A 19,118-nucleotide genomic window follows, 5' to 3' on the forward strand; every position below is an offset into this window, starting at 1 on the left:
CACCTGAATTCAGTGGGATCCAATGACCCCAGTTACAAAACTCCTACAATGAACTTTGGTAACAAGGGGCTGGATTTGATTTTGGAATTGAGGTTGGTCAATCTAAATCTTCTCCTATCTCTGAGTGCTTCGGGCTGCGTGGAATGTGAAAATAAGCAGCTACTGGTTGTGCATAATTCTGAGCTATGCATTAACTATGAATGCAGTTAAGAAAAAAGTGCTGCGAAGGCAGATAGATATGCTTTCCCTATGGGATTTATGACTATTCAGCCACTGAGGAAAATCAATGAGAATTATACAAATTCCATTTCAACTGGTGAAACTGAGACCCTGTAAGGAAACTTGAATTGGCCAGGAGAGACCATCTGCCCCTCCATATATTTGCCATTTTGGTTGGTATCATCAAAAATATTTACCTACAACCTATGGAGCTCGACCCAGGCGTTGACAATTGAAGGCATATTTGCAATCTGAGAGCTGCGCTTAACTTGCCAGGGCTGAGCAGCTTCGTTTTTCTTCAGTGGATGTCTTTCCTAGCCCATCAACCTCTCCCAAGCTTTAAAAAATCTCATCTCTTTCCAGGCCACCTTGTTTTTTATGATCCAGCTTCTCAGTCCATGTACCCTGTGCCAACACTTCTTAAATTTCTCTTTTACTTTCCATATTTTGCTGAATTTTATTACAGGCTCTTGGCTTCTTAGGAACTGTACTCCTTTACTATTCTGTATTCCCTGGGGCTTCTTAGATTTATTATCTGGCTTATTGCTAGTGCATTCAATAAAACAGGCTTTTCCCTGGGAACTGACTTTGCCTCTTGCTCAAGCCCGAGCCTACTGGCTGCCCCCAGCGCTTGGTCTCCAAAGCCAGGCAGCAGGGATTGAATGTCATGGATGCTGCCATCTCCATAGCACTCAAACTCAGATCTGTCCTGATTTCACATTTCAGCTATGGGACGTTCTGCCAAGTGACAGGGCACAAAAAGATCGAAGCCTTTTTTTCTGTACTGTGGTTTCATTCAGCGCGTATGTGTGTGCCTGCCTATAATAACAGGTAAGAACTGGTGTCTAGTAACTTCTGTTCTGCTACAGCTGCAGCTGTTTAGAATGTTATCCTCACTTGGCTTTTAGCCATATGCAAGCCTACTTCAGCAGAATCCACAGGCTCTCGTCAGCCTCTAGCTTAATGAATAATTACAAAAAATACAGGTCAGCACCTGCCGAGGGGCAGAGCAGGGATTGCTTTGGCTAAGTCAAGGTCTCTGTGTTTCCCATTTTCTTTAATGCAAGACTTCTTGGCTGCTCTCCCTCAGAAAGCACGGGAAGCTGAAGAAATTCCCTCTTCTTGGCAAATGATGCTTTCTCAACTTTCCTTCATGGCTTTTTTCGACTTTGATTTTATTTAGGCTACTGCAATAAGAAGAGCACTCCACATCCAAATTTCAGAATGTCTCAGCAGGGTAGTTTTGCCAGTAGACAAGTGGGATGATTCTACAGTTGGAATTGTTTTTGTTCAAGGCTGTTTTCAAAGACGATAACAGGCCATGGACTAACGGCCCCCAAATCCTGGTGTCATCTGTTTCCAATTATTTGTTCCACAGATATTTACTCTGGCTCTGAAACAGCTATATTAGAGTGACCAGGACAAGCTGGGGGCTTTCCATGGCAAGGGCAAGTGACCATTCCTGGTCACATGAAGCGCCGACAGCTTCCATGAAGTTACAGCTGGGCATAGTGGACACTCAAAAAATAATATGGTACATACGGAGAGGATGTATACAGTCAGGGAGGAACCGCAGTGGGGAATGGTAGTCAGAAAAGCCTTCCCAAAGGAGGAAAAGCTGGGATGTCTGGGCATCAGAGGACATAGGGTGGTGAAGCTGGTGGTTACGAGCATGGATTCTGAAGGCAGACCCTTTGGGTATAAATGCCGCCCGTGGTTTTCCAGCTGCCTGACTTTGGGCAGGTTATATAACCTTCTCATTTCCAGTTTCCTCTACAAACGAAATAAACAGCAGCACTGTATTTGTTTTCTATTGCTGTATAACAGAGTACCACAAACCTAGTATCTTAAAACTACACGCATTAATTAGCTCACAGTTTTTTAGGTTAGATGTCCAGGTTGGTGTGGCTGTACGCTTTGCACAGGGACTTAGAAAGCTGAATTTAAGGTAGTAGCTAGGTTGATTTTTCATCTGGAGGTTCTGGTGAAAAAATCTGCTTCCATGCTCATTCTTGTTGGTGGCAGAATTCATTTCCTTGTGGCTGTCAGACTGTAGGCCCTGCTTTCTTGCTGGCTGTCAGCTGGGGCCAATCTTAGCCTAAAGGTTGCTCCTATCCCTTGCCACATGGCCCCTCCATCTTCAATCAGCAATGGCTCATCAAATCCTTATTCCTCTTTGAATCTCTTACTTTCTCTCCTTTGATCATCCCAAGAATACTCTCTGCTTTAAATGGTTCATGGATTAAATCACTCTAACGAGATAATCTCCATATCCCAAGGGTAACTGGTATGGCGCTTTAATTACATATGTAAAATCCCTTTATAGCTACACCTATATAACCAGTGGGATGAACAACTAGGAGAGGCGTGTATGCCAGGGCTGGAAATCTTGGAAGGCTGTCTTGGAATTCTATCTACCACACACACCTATTTCTACAGAGGTTATAAGATCTAAAATAAGTATGTAATGTGCCTGGCACATAGCAAGCATGTTTCAGGTAGAAGGATTTGCATGTAAAAAATTAGCAACTTGGGTTCTCAGAATTGATGAGAACTTGGTTGGGATGAAAGAAGAATGTTGTTGGGAACAATAGAACAGCCTCTGGTTCTCAGCTGAAGGGCTTCATTTTGATCTGTGATGAAGCAGGAAGTGCCCGTCTTTCTTGGATGAATGATGCCGATGTTCTCCCTGATGTAGATTTTTGCTGTGGCAACAGCAGTGAGGATGGGCTTTGGAATGAGGGAGAAAAAACCTGACAATGGCCTTCTGGACTGGCCATCTCAGAAACCATCTGCTTGGAGCTTTTGACTCTGAGAGGAGTGGAGAGATTTCCTCTAGCTACAAATTCAGGGATTCAGAAACCACTAAAATAATATCTTTTCTAAAACTAGTCCAGCAAGGCTCTAATTGGGAGAAATGGGAAATGGAAGTCAGGCTCCCCACTCCCTCTGCTAGCCACACACGGGCCATGGTGGACGTCCACATCCAATCACTGGAGGCCACTTCCTGTCTTAGCCTAGGATTGTTGGCGGGAGAATCCGACAAGGAGCCAAGGTCCTGTTGACTCTGGTAGAGAAGCAAATGGCCACCATCCATGAGTAAGAACCTGGACTTTCATCCAGCCTGTGGTTGAACTGCCTGCTTACAAGTAATCTAAGTTCAGAGCATTCTAGGGTAAGCACAAGATAAGCAGGACAGAGATAAAAAGATGGGGGTGAGAATGGAGAGGTTGTATTTTTCCCTTTCACAGATGCCGTGGGGGGCTGGGGCAGGGAGGAGGTTACCTTCACCAAGCTCCTAGATTAGGAAATTCTTACATCTAGCTGAATTCCTTTTCATCTCTCCTGACTTCTTCTCCCCCTTCTCCTCTATCTGCCTTGGCTTCTGGATCTTCTCAAAGCATCCCCCAGAAAAACTTCAGCCAATTTACTCCCTTTGACCAACTGTCATTTTTGAAAAGCTGCCCAGTCCCTTTGCTGTGATTTTTCAAAGAGAGACCCAGGACTAGGTTTTCTTTCAGTGACAGCAATAGGTAGGAGGATGGCGGTAGTGGGAGGGGGAGAAGACAGGAACTTCGGATGTGGGAACCTAACCCCACACTTTTCTAAGAAATGCTGAATCTGTAATTGCAAGACAATATAACCTTCCTGACAACTGAGGAAGACATCAAGAAAGAAGAGAAAGCAAAAACTCATGGTTGTGTTGTAGCTGCTGGAGTTTCTACACTAGAGAGATCTGACCCTGTTTGACCTTGCCTGTCAAGACCAGAGGGTTACAGAGAAACTGACCAAAGATACATGGCCAAAAGGCCAATGATACGTGAGCAAAACTGGCCAAGCTGATCAATTCTGACATGTCAAAAGACAGCTGTTTTGGGCAGCTTGTAGGCCAGGGAAGAAATCGGGAGCTCCGGGTGTAAGAATGCAAAAGAGAGAAAAAATGTGAACCATAACCTGTGCTCCAGGTAAGCCTGCCTGCCCTGAGTCATCACTTATTAAAGCAAAGGACTAAGAGCAGCACAATTCTGGCTTGTTTGTTATGGCCTGAAATAGTGAAGATTTCCTTTTTGTTCTTCCCCATGCTCTTTCTTCGTCACTATTCAAGACAGATGCCAAATGTGTCATCATGCTTGATGGAGCCTGGTGTTGGCTCGCTGGCTGTGATCAGCAGCTGACCACCTGACAGAAACACTTTCCCTGATTACATTTTTAACTTGGATTGTGCCACACTTAGTTACATTCTTTGGGGAAAAAGAAAGGAAGGGAGGGAAGAACAGTGAGTGAAGGAGGTTTGCAGAAAGCTTCAGGGCCAGATAGCACACAGACAGCCCACCTTAAAAATCATGTCTTCCCATTTGTGACTTAACTAAATGTCTAAATGTTGATATCCAGTGAACAAATATTAACTGAAAACTCAAGACGTTTAAAACTGTACAAATGTCATCTTCCATTGTGTGAAATCAAAAAGGAAAGTGTGGGTGAGTGGGGAGGTGGGGAGACTCACCATTACCTACCTCTTATTGGTAATGAGCTTGAATTGTGGAAAGATACTTTCTGACTTCATACCATTTCTTATTAGTATGATGGTCAAAATCACAAAAAAAAGTCACTCAGACTAATGGTCTTTTCTGGGCAAGTGGCAAAGAACACGAATTTGGCTTATTTATTCTTTGCACCTCTCCTGGTGTGGTGGAGAGTTTGCTGATACAATTATTTTGGATAGCACTTCATGTTCGCTATTGACATGGTGGCAACCACATTTTTTTTTTTTTGAGATGGAGTCTTGCTCTGTTGCCCAGGCTGGAGTACAGTGGCATGGCCTCTGCTCATTCAACTTCCACCTCCCAGGTTCAATCGATTCTTCTGCCTCAGCCTGCTGAGCAGCTGGAATTACAGGCGCTCGCCACCATGCCCAACTAATTTTTGTATTTTTAATAGAGATCGGATTTCACCATTTTGACCAAGCTGGTCTTGAATCCCTGACCTCAGGTGATCTGCCTGCCTCAGCCTCTCAAAGTGTTGGGATTACAGGTGTGAGCCACTGCACCTGGACCACATATGTTTATAAATCACTAGATTTTAAATATTGGCAGGGCTACAAACAAGAAGAGCTTGTCTGTGCAAGAGGAAACAATGAGCAAGATCCTTCCTTCATTCTTTCTTCCTCTGCTGTCCATTCTAATAATTTGTCTGGTGCTGGGATCTGGGGGTGTCCTCAGTCCTGTACATTGTAGCAGAACCCGGGTCTACATCGGCACTGCTACATCCTCATATTCAGCAGGGAGCACACTCATTTAAGGTAAGGAATGACTCCCTCTCACAATAGAATTCTGAGCTAGTGAATCTTCCGTGTTTTTTCCCCCGAGACAAGGTCTCACTCTGTCACCTAAGCTGGAGTGCAGTGGTGCAACCACAGCTCACTGCAGCCTCAACCTCCTAGGCTCAAGCAATCCTTCTGTCTCAGTCCTTCAAGTAACTAGGACTACAGGTGTATGTCACCACCTGCTATTAATTTATTTTAATTTTAATTTTGTTTTTTGATACAGAGTCTTGATCTGTTGTCCGGCCCAGAGTGTAGTCACGCAATCTTGGCTCACCACAACCTCCGCCTCCTGGGTTCAAGTGATTCTCCTGCCTCAGCCTCCTGAGTAGCTGGGACTACAGGTGTGCGCCACCATGTCTGGCTAATTGTAATTTTAGTAGAGACAGGGCTTCACCATGTTGGCCAGGTTGGTCTTGAACTCCTGACCTCATGATCTACCCGCCTCAGCCTCCCAAAGTGCTGGGGTTACAGGCGTGAGCCACAGCGCCCGGTATATATATATATTTAATGCGGCATCTTGTTATGTTGCCGAAGCTTGTCTTGAACCCCTGGGATCAAGTGATCCTCCCTCTGCCTCTGCCTCTCAAAGTGAGGCGATTACAGCTATGAACCACCCTGCCCAGCCTTGTGTTTCATTTTTAACCCTGATATAAGTAACAACACATCTCCTTATTAACATCTTCCTGTTAAGGTTTACAATACAGTTTGGGTGGAGGGAGAGGAATCTCGACCTCTGAGGTCCAGTTTTAACATTTATAAATGCAGCGGATCCTCCTGTTATGGCCCATAGACCCTGCTTGGGAAAGTGACACATTTGACCAGCCACACAAAACCACTCTGAATATAGCAAGGCCACCAGTCCCCTCTTGATCTTCTGTTAAATGACCAAGATCATTTCTATTCAGTAAGTATGTGTGTTTTTGCGAGTTTTTTTTTTTTTTGTCTTTGTTGACACATAATGGTATGGAAATCAAACTTAAAACTGATTGTAGAACAGCTTGGTGAGAAAGATTTTTGCTTTTCTGCCGTAATACTCCCCTGGACTTTGCTTCGGGCCCAAAGCAACATGAGGAAGTTTAAGACCACAGAAATGTGCCTTAATGAATGCTGATTACATTTACAAAAGCAAGTGATTTTGTCTACAGTCTCGCATTCTCAGATCCACAGTAGACATGTAGATGCTTTCTCTAATGGCAAAATTTCCTGGTTCACTAATCCAGACTTCCATATTATTGATGAAATAAAGATAATATTGAAAATGAGAGTGTCTGAGAAGCAATCTCAAACTGCCTTTTATTACTGCACACAATTAACAATGGAATTGAGAATCACTTTCTTTCTAACATAAAATCATGAGCCATAGACTTGCTACTGAAATTGACCACAGTGATTCAGCCAATCACTCAACTTCTTTGCAAAATTTTTCTGAAGGTTTTTTTTTCTCCCTCCAATCTCAGCATTACAGAATAATGAGCAAACAGTTAAATTGGCCCAGCTCTGAGTTTCAAGAGAGATTTTATAGTCTGTTCATCCTCCGGAGGGACCATAAAACCACCGATGACATCTTACTTTGAAATCTCTTGTATTAAGTAAAGAAAGAGACGGGTGTGGTGCGCTAGTGAACTCTGCATGTGAGTGGTATTTAGATAAGTTCTGTACTTCAGAGCAGAGTCCTTAACTCATAGGGAGGCTTTCTGCCATTAGCAAGAAATGGTCACTAATGACCAATGCTGCCTTCCCCAACACCCCCATCCTTTTCCAAAAAGATTCTTCTGAATTTTATCCTAAATATATTTGATATTTTTTCCTCTGTATTTTGCTTTGGGTTTTAAAAATTCCCTGGCAGATTTTTATTTCCTCTGTGGAAGCATCAAGCTGCAGATCCAAATCAGTTCAAATCACCAGAATAATACAAGATGATAAACTGCCTTCAAGTTCTAATACTTGCTGCAGCGGCCCAAGCCGCGTTTTAAACGTGAACAATGGGGTGGCTGCGGCAGAGAACTGACCATTTACTTCCTCCCTCAGGTGACCCCCTTGTGATCTCTGACACTGGGCAGAGGGAAAGGGAAAGAACTGGGTTTTGGGGAGAAGCATGCTTTCTGCGAAGCGGCCAGGTTTACCCAAAGAGCCCAGTTAAGTGCCGAATTACAACTAGCTCTGGAGTCGCCCTGTTTGGGGCCTCATTCTGGAAACCCCCAAGTCCAGCGGCGGCTTCCTCCACATCAGTACAGAGAAAGGGGATTGGGAGTGGACGAGGGAGCAGGAGTGGGGCTCCAGGACGACCCAGGAGCTCAAGGGGAGGGGCTGAGAGGATTTCTTCGCGGCGCGTCTGCACAGAAACTTTTTCCTCGCACTATCTGACTCCGGGACTGGACTGTGAGGTCTGCAACAGCTGGTGGGGTTCGGGTGGGGAACACACCCTCCGCCTAGCGCCAGGGCTGGAGCCTTCGGTGCAGCCGCCGCAGCCCTGGGCTGGGGGCGGCAGGGGACTCGAGACCAGGGCGCGGGGAGGCCCCTGCTGGAGCGCCGGCTCTCCCGTGTCCCGGGCGGGGTCCTCACCTGTTCCAGCGGGCTACCTTCCTCCGGTAATACCGCAGCGCCTCCTGGCTGGCCAGGAGCGAGTCCTCGGGTCCTAGGAGAGGCGGCTCCTCCGGGACGTTGTACAGCGGGTGGGTAAAGAGGGCCTGGAGCTTGGAGCCCGAGTCGCTGCGGCTGCCGCCGGCCGGCTCAGTCTGGGTCCCGGCTCGGGAAAAGTTGTGCACAATCGTGCCGGGGTCCGAGGCGGCTGCGGCCGAGTCCGGAGCGGGCAGAGAAGGGCGGCCGGCGCACGGGCACCCCCGCGGGCGCTCCCGGGGCCGCAGCCGGCGCTGCACTTGGGGCCAGAGGTGGAAGTAGAGGTCGGCGGAGAGCAGCGCGCCCAGCAGCAGCAGGGTCAGCAGGCGGCCCCGGCGCAGCCCGGGCATGGCCCAGCTGGGGCGCGGGCGGAGGGGCGTGCCGGCTCGGGGGACGCCTCCGGGGGCGGGCGGGAGGTCTACGGGGTCCTCGGGAGCGGGCAGAAGAGGTGCCTGGAGTCCCGCGGGTGGGCTGGGGTCGAGGAGACCGGAATGCTCCCCGCGCAGGCTAGTGCCCCGTGGAGGGGTGTCGCTCCTGAACTTGGGGACGAGGTGCACGGAGCATCGGGGCTCTCAGTGTCAGAGGCGTCGCTTCTATCTCCGCGCCGAGTGAGCCAAGGGAATGGGGTTCCCCGGGTGCCCGCTTCTTGCGCCTTTTCTCCCCTGCGCCCGCCCTCCCGCCAGGTGAAGGGCCCCAGGGCTCGGGCACCGGCTGTCACGGCGGGCGGACGGGCGACGGGATAAGGGGCAACCTAGAAGAGACGCGCGGAGGGCAGGCGGAGGCAGCCGGCTGCGGAGCCCGGTGAGTCTCTCCCGAGGATGCTGTCACTCGGCGGCGGCGGCGGCGGCGACTGCTCCCGCGACTCCTTCTGCGGGCGGCGGGGACGCCAGTGCTCGCCGGCTGGCACGGGCGGCGGGAGTGGGGAATAGGCGAAGCAGGAGCGGCTCCCGGGAGCTCGTCTGAGCGCCTGGACTCCCAGAGGCAGAGGTAGCGCGGGGCCTCCCCGAGCTTGGCCTGGCGCCGGCACCCCCGCCCACTCTCTGCTGGCACCTGCCTCTGGCGCAGCTGAAGGGCAACTCCTGACCCGCGGCCGGCGCTGCCCTTGCACCTTGTCACCCACCCACTGCCTGCGCCCTCCCCCTCGCTCAGGCCTCCCACTTTCCGTGCCTAGTTCTCAGTCCAGACACTTAGGGGACTCAAGCGAGGGGTCTGAAGTCTCTTGTTACCATTTCTATTTTTGTTTTTTTAAAGATATTACAAGCCCCCTAAAACCTCCTTTTTCCTGTAAGCTTTGCCAAATGAGTGTGGGGGCGAGAGGCGGGGTGGCAATGTTGGTATCTTTTCTCTCTTTGTGTCCCCTTCACCCCCAACAGCCTGTAGAGCGCAGGACACATCAAGATTCATAATAACTACGTACCACGTGCCTGGCCCATTGTAGGCGCTCAGGAAACATCCTCTTGGGGAAGGAAAGATCTTGACCTTTAAAAGTAAGGCATCCGTTTTACCTAGAATCCTGCTGATTTCCTGTTTGGAAGGAGTTTGATTCCAACTCTGCTTGTACTTTAAAAAGAGGAAATGTTTTTTGCACTCAGGGAGGGAGGGAGGGGCCCTGATGACCCCACTCCGAAATTTTGAGTTTAGTTTGGTGTGAAAGTCGTCCACCCAAATGAATCACTGGAGGACACATTTAGGCTTTCTCCGATATCCTATGAGGTAATGTACCCGCCCCACACCCAATTTTCCTTTTGAGAAGGAGGGAGGGAGCCCTGAACTCCTGGCTCCTCTATTTAATGACCCCCCATCGTGTAGTAAAGTGCAAGTCTGATGGGAGAGGCGGCTCCACCCTGCTGAATTTTCAGGAAATCCACCAGGAGCCGCCTGCCCAGGCAGCAAAGCTTTCCTTGTAAGTTAATCCTGCTCTTTAACCCCTCCCTCCCCTTGCCGGAATTAAGAACCCTCAGACATACTTTGCCTTGTGGGTTTAGACCAGAGTTCTTTTCCCCGTGGCTCAGTGGAAGGTTTCTTATGGACTTTGCAGCTTCCTCATCTGTAAATAAAGATAATGGTGGAACCTACCTCCTAAGGTTATTAGAAGACTTAAATGAATTCTACAGTTATGTGTCTCATGTGAGAAATGCATCCTTAGGCAATTTTACCTTGCGCGTGAACATCAGGGTGTACTTACACAAATCTAGATGGTTCTGCCTACTAGACGGTTCCGCCACACTGAGGCTATATGGCGTAGCCTATTGATCCTAGCTACAAACCTGCACAGCATGTGACTACTGAATGCTGTAGGCAGTGGTAACACAGTGTGAGTAGTTGGGTATCTAAACAGGAAACATACAGTAAAAATACAGTATTGCAATCTTATGGGACCACCGTTGTATTGGCTAAAATGTTCTGTGACACTTGACAATGTATGGCTTGCTTAGAATAGTCCCTAGCTCATGCCGAATAAGTGTGAAATATGTGTTTGTGATCGTTATGTTTACTTATTAGTTACCATAGTACACTAGGTTAGGTTAGAGACTGCTCATCCCTAGGACAAAAATAGAAAAGAATGGAAAAGGAAGATAGCAGGAAGGAACCTACTTTCAGGGGCACAACATTATGGCCTGAGTGCCCAGTCCATGAAGAAACTCAAGATGATTCTCTTCCCAGGTACTCGACTCCTCTGGGTCTGATGGTGGGCATTTCAAGGGGTTCTACCTCCTGTTTATCTGGGATTAAATTTTAACCGTTTTCCAATTTCTGAGAGACTTTGCAACTTCTAATGTGTTTAATTAGATATCATGGCCAGCAGATGAAGAAGTCAGGCATTGGACAGTGGTGCTGTATCTGCAATAACTGTGTGGCAAACTGGTGAGCATTTTTCTGAACTGGCAAACGATGTGGATGTGATGACATCACCGGTCTTGTGACTTCAATTCTCCTCAACCCATGGGGGTCATACTCCCTTAGTAGACTCATTTTTTTGGGCCCCAATTTAGTGAACAATAGTGTAACTTGCTTGGAAATGATGTAAACGTATTTTCCATGCCCTTTAAAGGTCAAGGTCAAGTGCAGCACTGCATGTGGGAGTTAGATATTAAGTGTGAGTAAAGCTGGGATAGGAGAGTGGAAATCCTACCAGTAGGATTGGCCAATAGGATGTTGGTATCCTCTGGTTTGGCTCAAATCTATCTTTCCCCCTCCTACAAATGAGCGTTCTCCTTCTCTAATCTTCCATGTCTCAGGCCCTACGTCACTCACCAGCCTCACATCCATCCTCTCCATTCACACTGAAGTTATCCTAAATTGCTGTTTGCTGGGACCCATCGTTCTGTTAAAAATTTTTCATCGGAAGCCCCTCCCCCTTTTCCATTTCTACTGCTCTTGATGTATCTAGAGCCTCATAATCTCTTGCTCAGACTTGCAAATAGGCTTCTGACCGATCTCTCTGCTTCCATGGTACCATTTTCAGTGCCCACCCGCATTCTTACCAGAGTGAGATTTCTAGTATGCAGATGCAAACCAGAATAGTCTCCTCCTGAAACCCTCCATAGCGTCTCTTTGTTTTTGGATTAGGTCTTCTACCTCCCTTCTTCTTTATATGCCCCATCTTTGGTCTTTACCCCATAAGACTTTCTGCAATTCCCAAGTGCTCTAACCTCTCACAAATGTGTCTTTAATCAAAATCTCTTTCTCCTCTCCCCACCTGGAAAACACCCATTAGTCCAACCAAGCTTTGGCCACTTGTCTAATTTTTCTCTGATGCTTGTCCTTATACCCATTAAACTCAGTGCCATGTGCTCTCACATGCACCCCAGCTCTTCATATATTCCCCTATTACAGCATTGGCCATGTTGGGTTTCCTTTTTAGTATGTGTTATGGGTTAACTCTATCCCCCTCTTAAATTCACATGTTGAAATCCTAACTTCCAGTACTTCAGAATGTTGCCTTATTTGGAAATAGGGTTGTTGTAGAAATAATTAGTTAAGATGATATTATAGTAGAGTGGACCTTTAATGCAATATGACTGGTGTCCTTATAAAAAGGAGAAATAGGGACACAGAGACACGCATACAGGGAGAATGCCACATGAAGATAAATACAGATTGGGCAATTCTTCTACAAGCCAAGGAATACCAAAGAGTGCCAGCAAACACGGGAAGCTGGGTAAGAGGCATGGAACAAATTCGTCCCTTGCAGCCCTCAGAAGAGAACAACTCTACTGACACCTTGACTTTGGATTTATAATTCTAGAACTGTGAGACAACAAATTTCTGTTGTTAAAGCCACCCAGTTTGTGGTACTTTGTTACAGCAGCCATTGCAAATTAACACAGTACAGATATCTTCCCTCTTCACTGGGGCATTACTCCTGAGTGTAGAGGGAGAATGCTACTTATCTATGTGCACAGAACTCTTAGGATGGGGCCCCTCATTTGGGGAATGCCCAAGAAATGTTTGCTGAGTGAAGGCAGGGACATTGGCCATCTCTACAACTGTAGAATCTCACATAGGGCCTAGTATAGAGCAGGGGCTAAATAATTGTTTACAACAAGATGACATAGCTTTGGACCCTGTAGGAGATGCAAAGAAAGAGATGACGCCATTCCTTCCTGCCTTCAAGAGTCTTTTGTGACCAACAGAGTGAAGCTATGTCTGTACTCACAAGCCAATGGGAAAAAAGTTTGAGGCAGTACACAGAGCAGATTAGCAATCTGTGCCACTGCATGCATTAGGAGGAGCAAATGCAAAGGGCAGTTGTGTTTCCTTTCAGTCTAGCTAAATATCAAGCTCTCTACTCAGAGGAGTTAAATCATGAAAACAATAGAGTCAACATTTAAACACCAGAGTTCCTCAATCTCTGAAGGTTAGACTCTATTTTTATCTTGCCCATGTTGCTATATTGCTTAGAACGTGACTAGTTGTTTTTTTGTGTGGTCAGTTTTCCATACTAGACTATAACTCCCTGAGTTCAAAGGTAACATGTTTTCTTTTTTATTTGATTTTCCTCCCTTCCTAGGATCTTAGACACAGTAAGGCATGCAAATGATAATTAACAAATTCCTGTCGAATAAATGATGTTTGTTCGTTTATGTGTGTTCATATATGGAGGTGGGAAGTGGTTTGGAAAAGAGTATTTAAAATAAAAACATAAATGTATAGAATCTAGCTTAAGATAGGTATTAATTAGAACATCTACATACATGTTAAGTTAAACACCCATTGTTATTATTATCATTGAGACAGGGTCTTGCTTTGTCACCCAGGCTGGTGTGCGGGGTGTGATCTGGCTCATGGTAGCCTCAAACTCCTGGCCTCAATTGATCCTCCCACCTCTCAGCCTTCTGAGTAGCTGGAAGTACAGGCTCATGCCACCAGGTCTGGCTAATTTTTAAAATTATTTATTTATATGTTTTTTAGAGATGGGATTTCACCATGTTGCTCAGGCTAGTTTTGAACTCCTGAGATTAAGCTATCTGCCTGTTTCAGCCTCCTAAAGTGTTGGGATTACAGGCATGAGCCACTGCACGTGGCCCCAGTAGATGTTTACTTAAAACATTAATGGAAATCTCAATGGTCCTATTGAAAACCCAATAGGTAAGAGACACATAAAGAAATAACTAAATGTAGACATCTATGTCCCTCACAGTTTTTATTACAGTATAGATGTGTGTGAGGAATGTTACCTTTACATGTTAGCTATCTCAGCAATGAGAAAGAGATGCGATTGAAGTTACTGTAAAAGGAAGACCTAGAATGGAGTGACCTTAAGAAACTGATCCTGATTTAGTATTGCACTCAACATCCTATTCTGAGAAAGTCAAAAATTTTCTATTCATGACCAACACATAATGCCTCAACATAAGCCAGAGATTTCTCAAAGTGCAACCTGAGGATCAGAATTACCTGATGTGTTTATAAAACAGCAAATTCCAGGTCCACACCACAGATCTAGTATATTTTTGGAGGTAGGACCAGGAATGTACGTTTTCAATAAGCTGATTCTTATTAGCTTATACAATTCTGACACACAGTGAAGTTTGGGAATAACTGGTTGAAAGAACTGCTAATGAGAACAAAGTCACAGATTTGATTCCAAATAGGCCTGATAGGATCCACTGTCTAACACTGGCCATCCAACTTGTGTCATAACCTTCTAAGGGGAGAGAAAAAGACAGAGAGAGGCAGAGTACGTGTTTCCCCATCACTGCTACTGGGGAACACAAATAAGCAAATAACTCAAGTGCCTGTTCTTTACAAATGACAGGTATGTAGTGTAATCTTGCGATAAAAAGTCATGGCTCTACTTATTAGTACATTTCCACTGGGAAACTGAATTACCTTCTCTGGGTCTCAGTTGCTTCATCTGAAACATGAAACACTGAAGTGAATGATCTTTAATGTCCTTTCCAGTTCTAATAAATGAGAATTTTATATTTTTTCTACTAAATATATACCAATCTAGATCATTTCACATAACTTTATTGAGAAAGTAAACCCGGGCATTTTGTAGGAATGTAAGAGCACTGCATCGGGAGTTTGGGAGCTTACTCTATAATCTGGGCTCAGTCAATAACTAGCTTGGTTGCATGGGACAAATTATTTAATGTTTCTGGGCTTCCTTTTCCTCATATGTAAATGAATATTTTGTGGTAGACAATTTCAGAGTTCTCTTCCAGCCTTTAATTCCTTCAGCAGTGAAGATGAGGTAAAAACATTCTTAGATGAAGAAAGCTAAAAGAAATAATCACCAGCAGACCCATTCTAATAGAAATACTAAAGAAAGTTTTCAGATGGAAGGCAAATGCTACCAGAGGGAAACATGGAACATCAGGAATGAAGGAAGGGCAACAGAAATGGTGAAAATATAGGAGATGTAACAGATTATTCTTCCTCATCTTAAGTTTTACAAAATACATATAATAATTGAAGACAAAAATTATAGTTTTGTCTGATAGAGATTCAATATACAGAGACATAATACATATGACCAATATAACATGAAGGTAAGAGGGTGAAGGGACTTATATGTTGGTAAGAATTCTGCATTCCATTTGAAGTGGTAAAGTATTAATTCCAAACAGCTGACAAACATTGAAAGTATATATTATAAGCACTAGATTACAATACTATGCTATACTAAGAGATATAATAAAACTAAAAACTATACTGAGAGATATAATGAAAACAATAAATATATTAAAATGAAACACTAAAAATACCCAGATCATACAAAAGAAAGCAGAAAAGGGGAAAGAACAAAAAATAGGAAATGAATAGATATGAATTATAAAATTGTAGCCCTAAATGCAGACATACCAATAATTATATTAAATGTAAATCGCCTAGACACACCAATTAAAAGACAGAGATTTTTCAGAATGGAATGAAAAACAACTCAATATTATGACTACAAGAAACCAGGTATGACCACTGATAACTTAAAAGTAAAAGGATAGAAAATGACATACCAGGCAAACAATAATTAAAATATATCTGGCATAATTATATTAGTATTACTCAAAGTAGCAATCAAAAGGCAATTTACCTAGAAGTAATAATATTCCTAAATGTGTATGCCTCTAACAATAGAACTTCAAAGTACATGAAGGAAAACTAATAAAACTGAAATGGAAAAATTCAACAATTATAGCTAGAGACTTCAGCATGTCTTTCTCTGCCACTCATAGAGCAAGTAGTCAGAATATCAGCAAGGATATAGAAGAACTGAAAAATACTATTGGCCAACTTACTCTAATTTAACATTCACAGGACACTTCACTCAAAAGCAGCCTAATACACATTATTTTTAAGTGTATATGACATTTACCAAGATGGACTATATCCTGAGTTATAAAACAAGCATTTAATTTTTGTTTTGTTTTGTTTTTGGTTTTGAGACAGAGTCTCACTCCGTGGCCTGCCACCAGGCTGGAGTACAGTGGTGCAATCTCGGCTCACTGCAACCTCTGCCTCCCAGGTTCAAGCAATTCTCCTGCCTCAGCCTCCCGGGTAGCTGAAACTACAGGCACACGCCACCACACCCGGCTAATTTTTGTATTTTTAGTAGAGATAGGGTTTCACCATGTTGGCCAGGATGGTCTCGATCCACCTGCCTCGGCCTCCCAAAGTGCTGGGATTAGAGGCCTGAGCCACCGTGCCCGGCCACAAGCATTAAATTTAAAAGATTTATGTTCTCTGTTCCTAATAGAAATAGACCAGAAATAAATGACAGAGAGGCATCTGGTAAATCTGCAGACATCTGAAAACATAAACTTGTGCTTATCATATGACCCAGGGATCCACTGCTAGGTATTTACCCAGATGAATTGAAAACTTATGTATGCATAAAACCTATTTATGAAAGTTTTAAGCAGCTTTATTAATAATTGCCAACATTAAATAATGCATGTCTCCTTCACTGGGCAAATAGACAAACTGTTGTGCTGAGTGACAGAATCCAGTCTCAAAAGGTTACATGTTATATGATTACATTTATCTGATAGCCTAGAAATGGAAAAGCTATGGTGACAGAGAGTAGATCATTGGCTGCCAGGCATTAGGGACCATGTTGAAGGTATGACTACAAAGGTAGAGCATTAGGAAGCTGTTTTTGGTGATGGAACTGCTCTATATCCTTATCGTGATGGTGATCATATGAATCCATCCATGTGTTAGAGGATCACTTGAGGCCAGGAGTTTGAGACCAGCCTGGGCAACATAACAGGACTCGTCTCTACAAAATTAGTTTTTTGTAGACTAATTTTAAAATTTAAAAATTAGTCAAGTGCAATGGTGTTCACCTGTATTCCTAGATTCATGGAAGGTTGAGGTGGGAGTATCTCCTGAGCCCAGGAGTTTGAAGTTACAGTGAGCTATGATCATGCCACTGTACTCTATTGCCTGGAGACCCTGTCTCTGAAAAACAAACAAACAAAAAATTGGCAAAATTATAAGAACATGTATGAGAATAACGAATGCTGTCTTAGTTAGTCTGCTGCTATAATAAATATACCATAGATTGGGTGGCTTAAATAAAAGAAATTCATTCTTCAAGTTCTGGAGACTGAAAATTCCAACATCAGGGTCCTGGCAGATCCAGTGTCTGATGAAGACACTCCCTGGTTTGCAGATAGCCCTCTTTTCATTGTATTCTCACATGTTGAAGAAAGAGTGAGCACTGGTCTTTTCATCCCCTAGTAAGGACACTAATCCCATCCATGAGGGCCCCATCCTCTTACTCTAATTGCCCCTTGCTATGGTTTGTATGTTTGACTCCTCCAAATCTCATGTTGAAATTTTATCCCCATTGTTGGAGGTAGAGCCTAATGGGAGGTGTTTGTGTAATGGGAGCATATCCTTCATGAATATATTAATGTCTTGGAGGGTAAGGAGGACTGTTCTCATTCTGTAAGTTTCCGTGAGAGCTGGTTGTTAAAAAAGAGCCTGGCACCCCCGTCCCTTCTCTCTTTTGCTTCTTCTCTCTAGCCATGTAATCTCTGCACACACCACCTCCTCTTCACCTTCTGCCATGAATGGAAGCAACCTGAAGCCCCTCACCAGAAGCACATGTTGGTGCCATACTTCTTGTATAGCCTGCAGAGCTGTGAGCCAAATAAACTTCTTTTCTTTACAAACTACCCAGCCTCAAGCATTTCTTTATAGCAACACTAGAATACTGAGAGACCTCCCAAAGATTCCACCCCTTAATAACACCACATTGGGGGTTTAACATGTATTTGAGGAGAACACGGATATTCAGTTGTTAGCAAACACCAAATTCAGCATAGTAGTTACACATGGGATTAAAGTGAGAAAAAAGTGCTTGTTGAAGATTACATGTGGGGCTTCCGTATCTGAAATGATTTATTTCTAAGGAAAAAGATCTGAAGCATATGTTACAAAATGTTAAAATTTGACACAGTTGGGTAGTGCTATATGGATGTTGGTCACATTATTCTCTATTATATCATGACTCATTCTCTTTACTTTTCTGTATATTTGCAATATTTATTAAAAATCTGACTTGATTCATTTTGTGGCTTCATATCCTGGGCTATTCTAGTTTTTTAAAGAAACAATTGAAAGCAAGCATTGGGCTTTGATATTAAGGCGAAGCAGGTTAATAAGGAGCAGCAGTCAAATAAATTTGCTCTATTTTATTTTAAAGGAGATACATGGTAGAGGGCAAAGAATATGTGTAAGAACAATTTCAACTTAAATTAACTGAATTCATGTTTTACAAGGAGAAGAAATCCACAGATTTTATGTGTAGCTGCTTTGAGACTATGCGATTCATCTGAACAGAACCCTTGCATATATTATGTGAGTTTTACATGCCAGACTGAACAACAACAGATGTGTTTTCCCCATTTCAGTTTTTACTACCTTGACAGCACAGCTATTCTTAGAAGGTGGGAAGTTGGGACTTCTTGGGTCTTTAGAATGTCATTTCTTAAATTATTGCAACTGTTATCCAGCAACTCCCAATCCATTGCATGAATTCACAGCTAGTGGGTGAGAGAAACATTAAACAAATGTAACACAAATAAATATCTTGGTCTGGCTCAAAGTTCAGTGTCAGAACATCAATACAGCTAAAATAGAAACGACTCCAAAAGGCTTTGAAAATGAACATAGGTCTTCACTCAGTGAATTTTGAGGGGATGGAAAAGTGAGAATTACATTACGGAGGTATACAATGATTAGTATTCCTTTCTAAACATCCTTAATACATGTCTCTCTCTTCACAAAGTTCAGGCTTTGCAATCTCCTTTTCCTTTTTACCCTCTTCTCCTCATCACTGTAAACTCCTCCCTGCCACACCTGTTCTCTTCTCTATTTCATCCTACTTCAGTCCTTCAACACATAGGGCAATGGGCTCCATTCTTAATGGCTTCTGTCTCCCTCTCCATTCCCAATGCAGTTCAGCCTGACAGAGGTCTATTAGCTGGCTGAGTAATTA

The 19,118-nt window shown here is 44.1% G+C and overlaps 1 protein-coding gene and 1 long non-coding RNA gene across 2 annotated transcripts in view; one reads left to right on the forward strand and one right to left on the reverse strand.

The window, feature by feature from the left end:
• The window catches only part of FAM20A (FAM20A golgi associated secretory pathway pseudokinase), a 61,669-nt gene extending 52,522 nt beyond the window's left edge, over window positions 1–9,147 (reverse strand). The window contains exon 1 of the mRNA XM_002748662.6: window positions 8,105–9,147. Coding sequence (XP_002748708.3) covers window positions 8,105–8,508 — 404 coding nt within the window. The 5' untranslated portion in view covers window positions 8,509–9,147. The remainder of the gene's footprint in view (window positions 1–8,104) is intronic.
• A 1,744-nt stretch (window positions 9,148–10,891) lies between these two features.
• LOC144582700 (uncharacterized) lies at window positions 10,892–17,791 on the forward strand. The gene is made up of 2 exons (XR_013535972.1): window positions 10,892–11,023; window positions 17,642–17,791. It is a non-coding gene; the product is annotated as an uncharacterized LOC144582700 (long non-coding RNA).
• Window positions 17,792–19,118: the final 1,327 nt, after the last annotated feature.

Source organism: Callithrix jacchus, chromosome 5 (assembly GCF_049354715.1).
Source record: "Callithrix jacchus isolate 240 chromosome 5, calJac240_pri, whole genome shotgun sequence".
Lineage (NCBI taxonomy): Eukaryota > Metazoa > Chordata > Mammalia > Primates > Cebidae > Callithrix > Callithrix jacchus.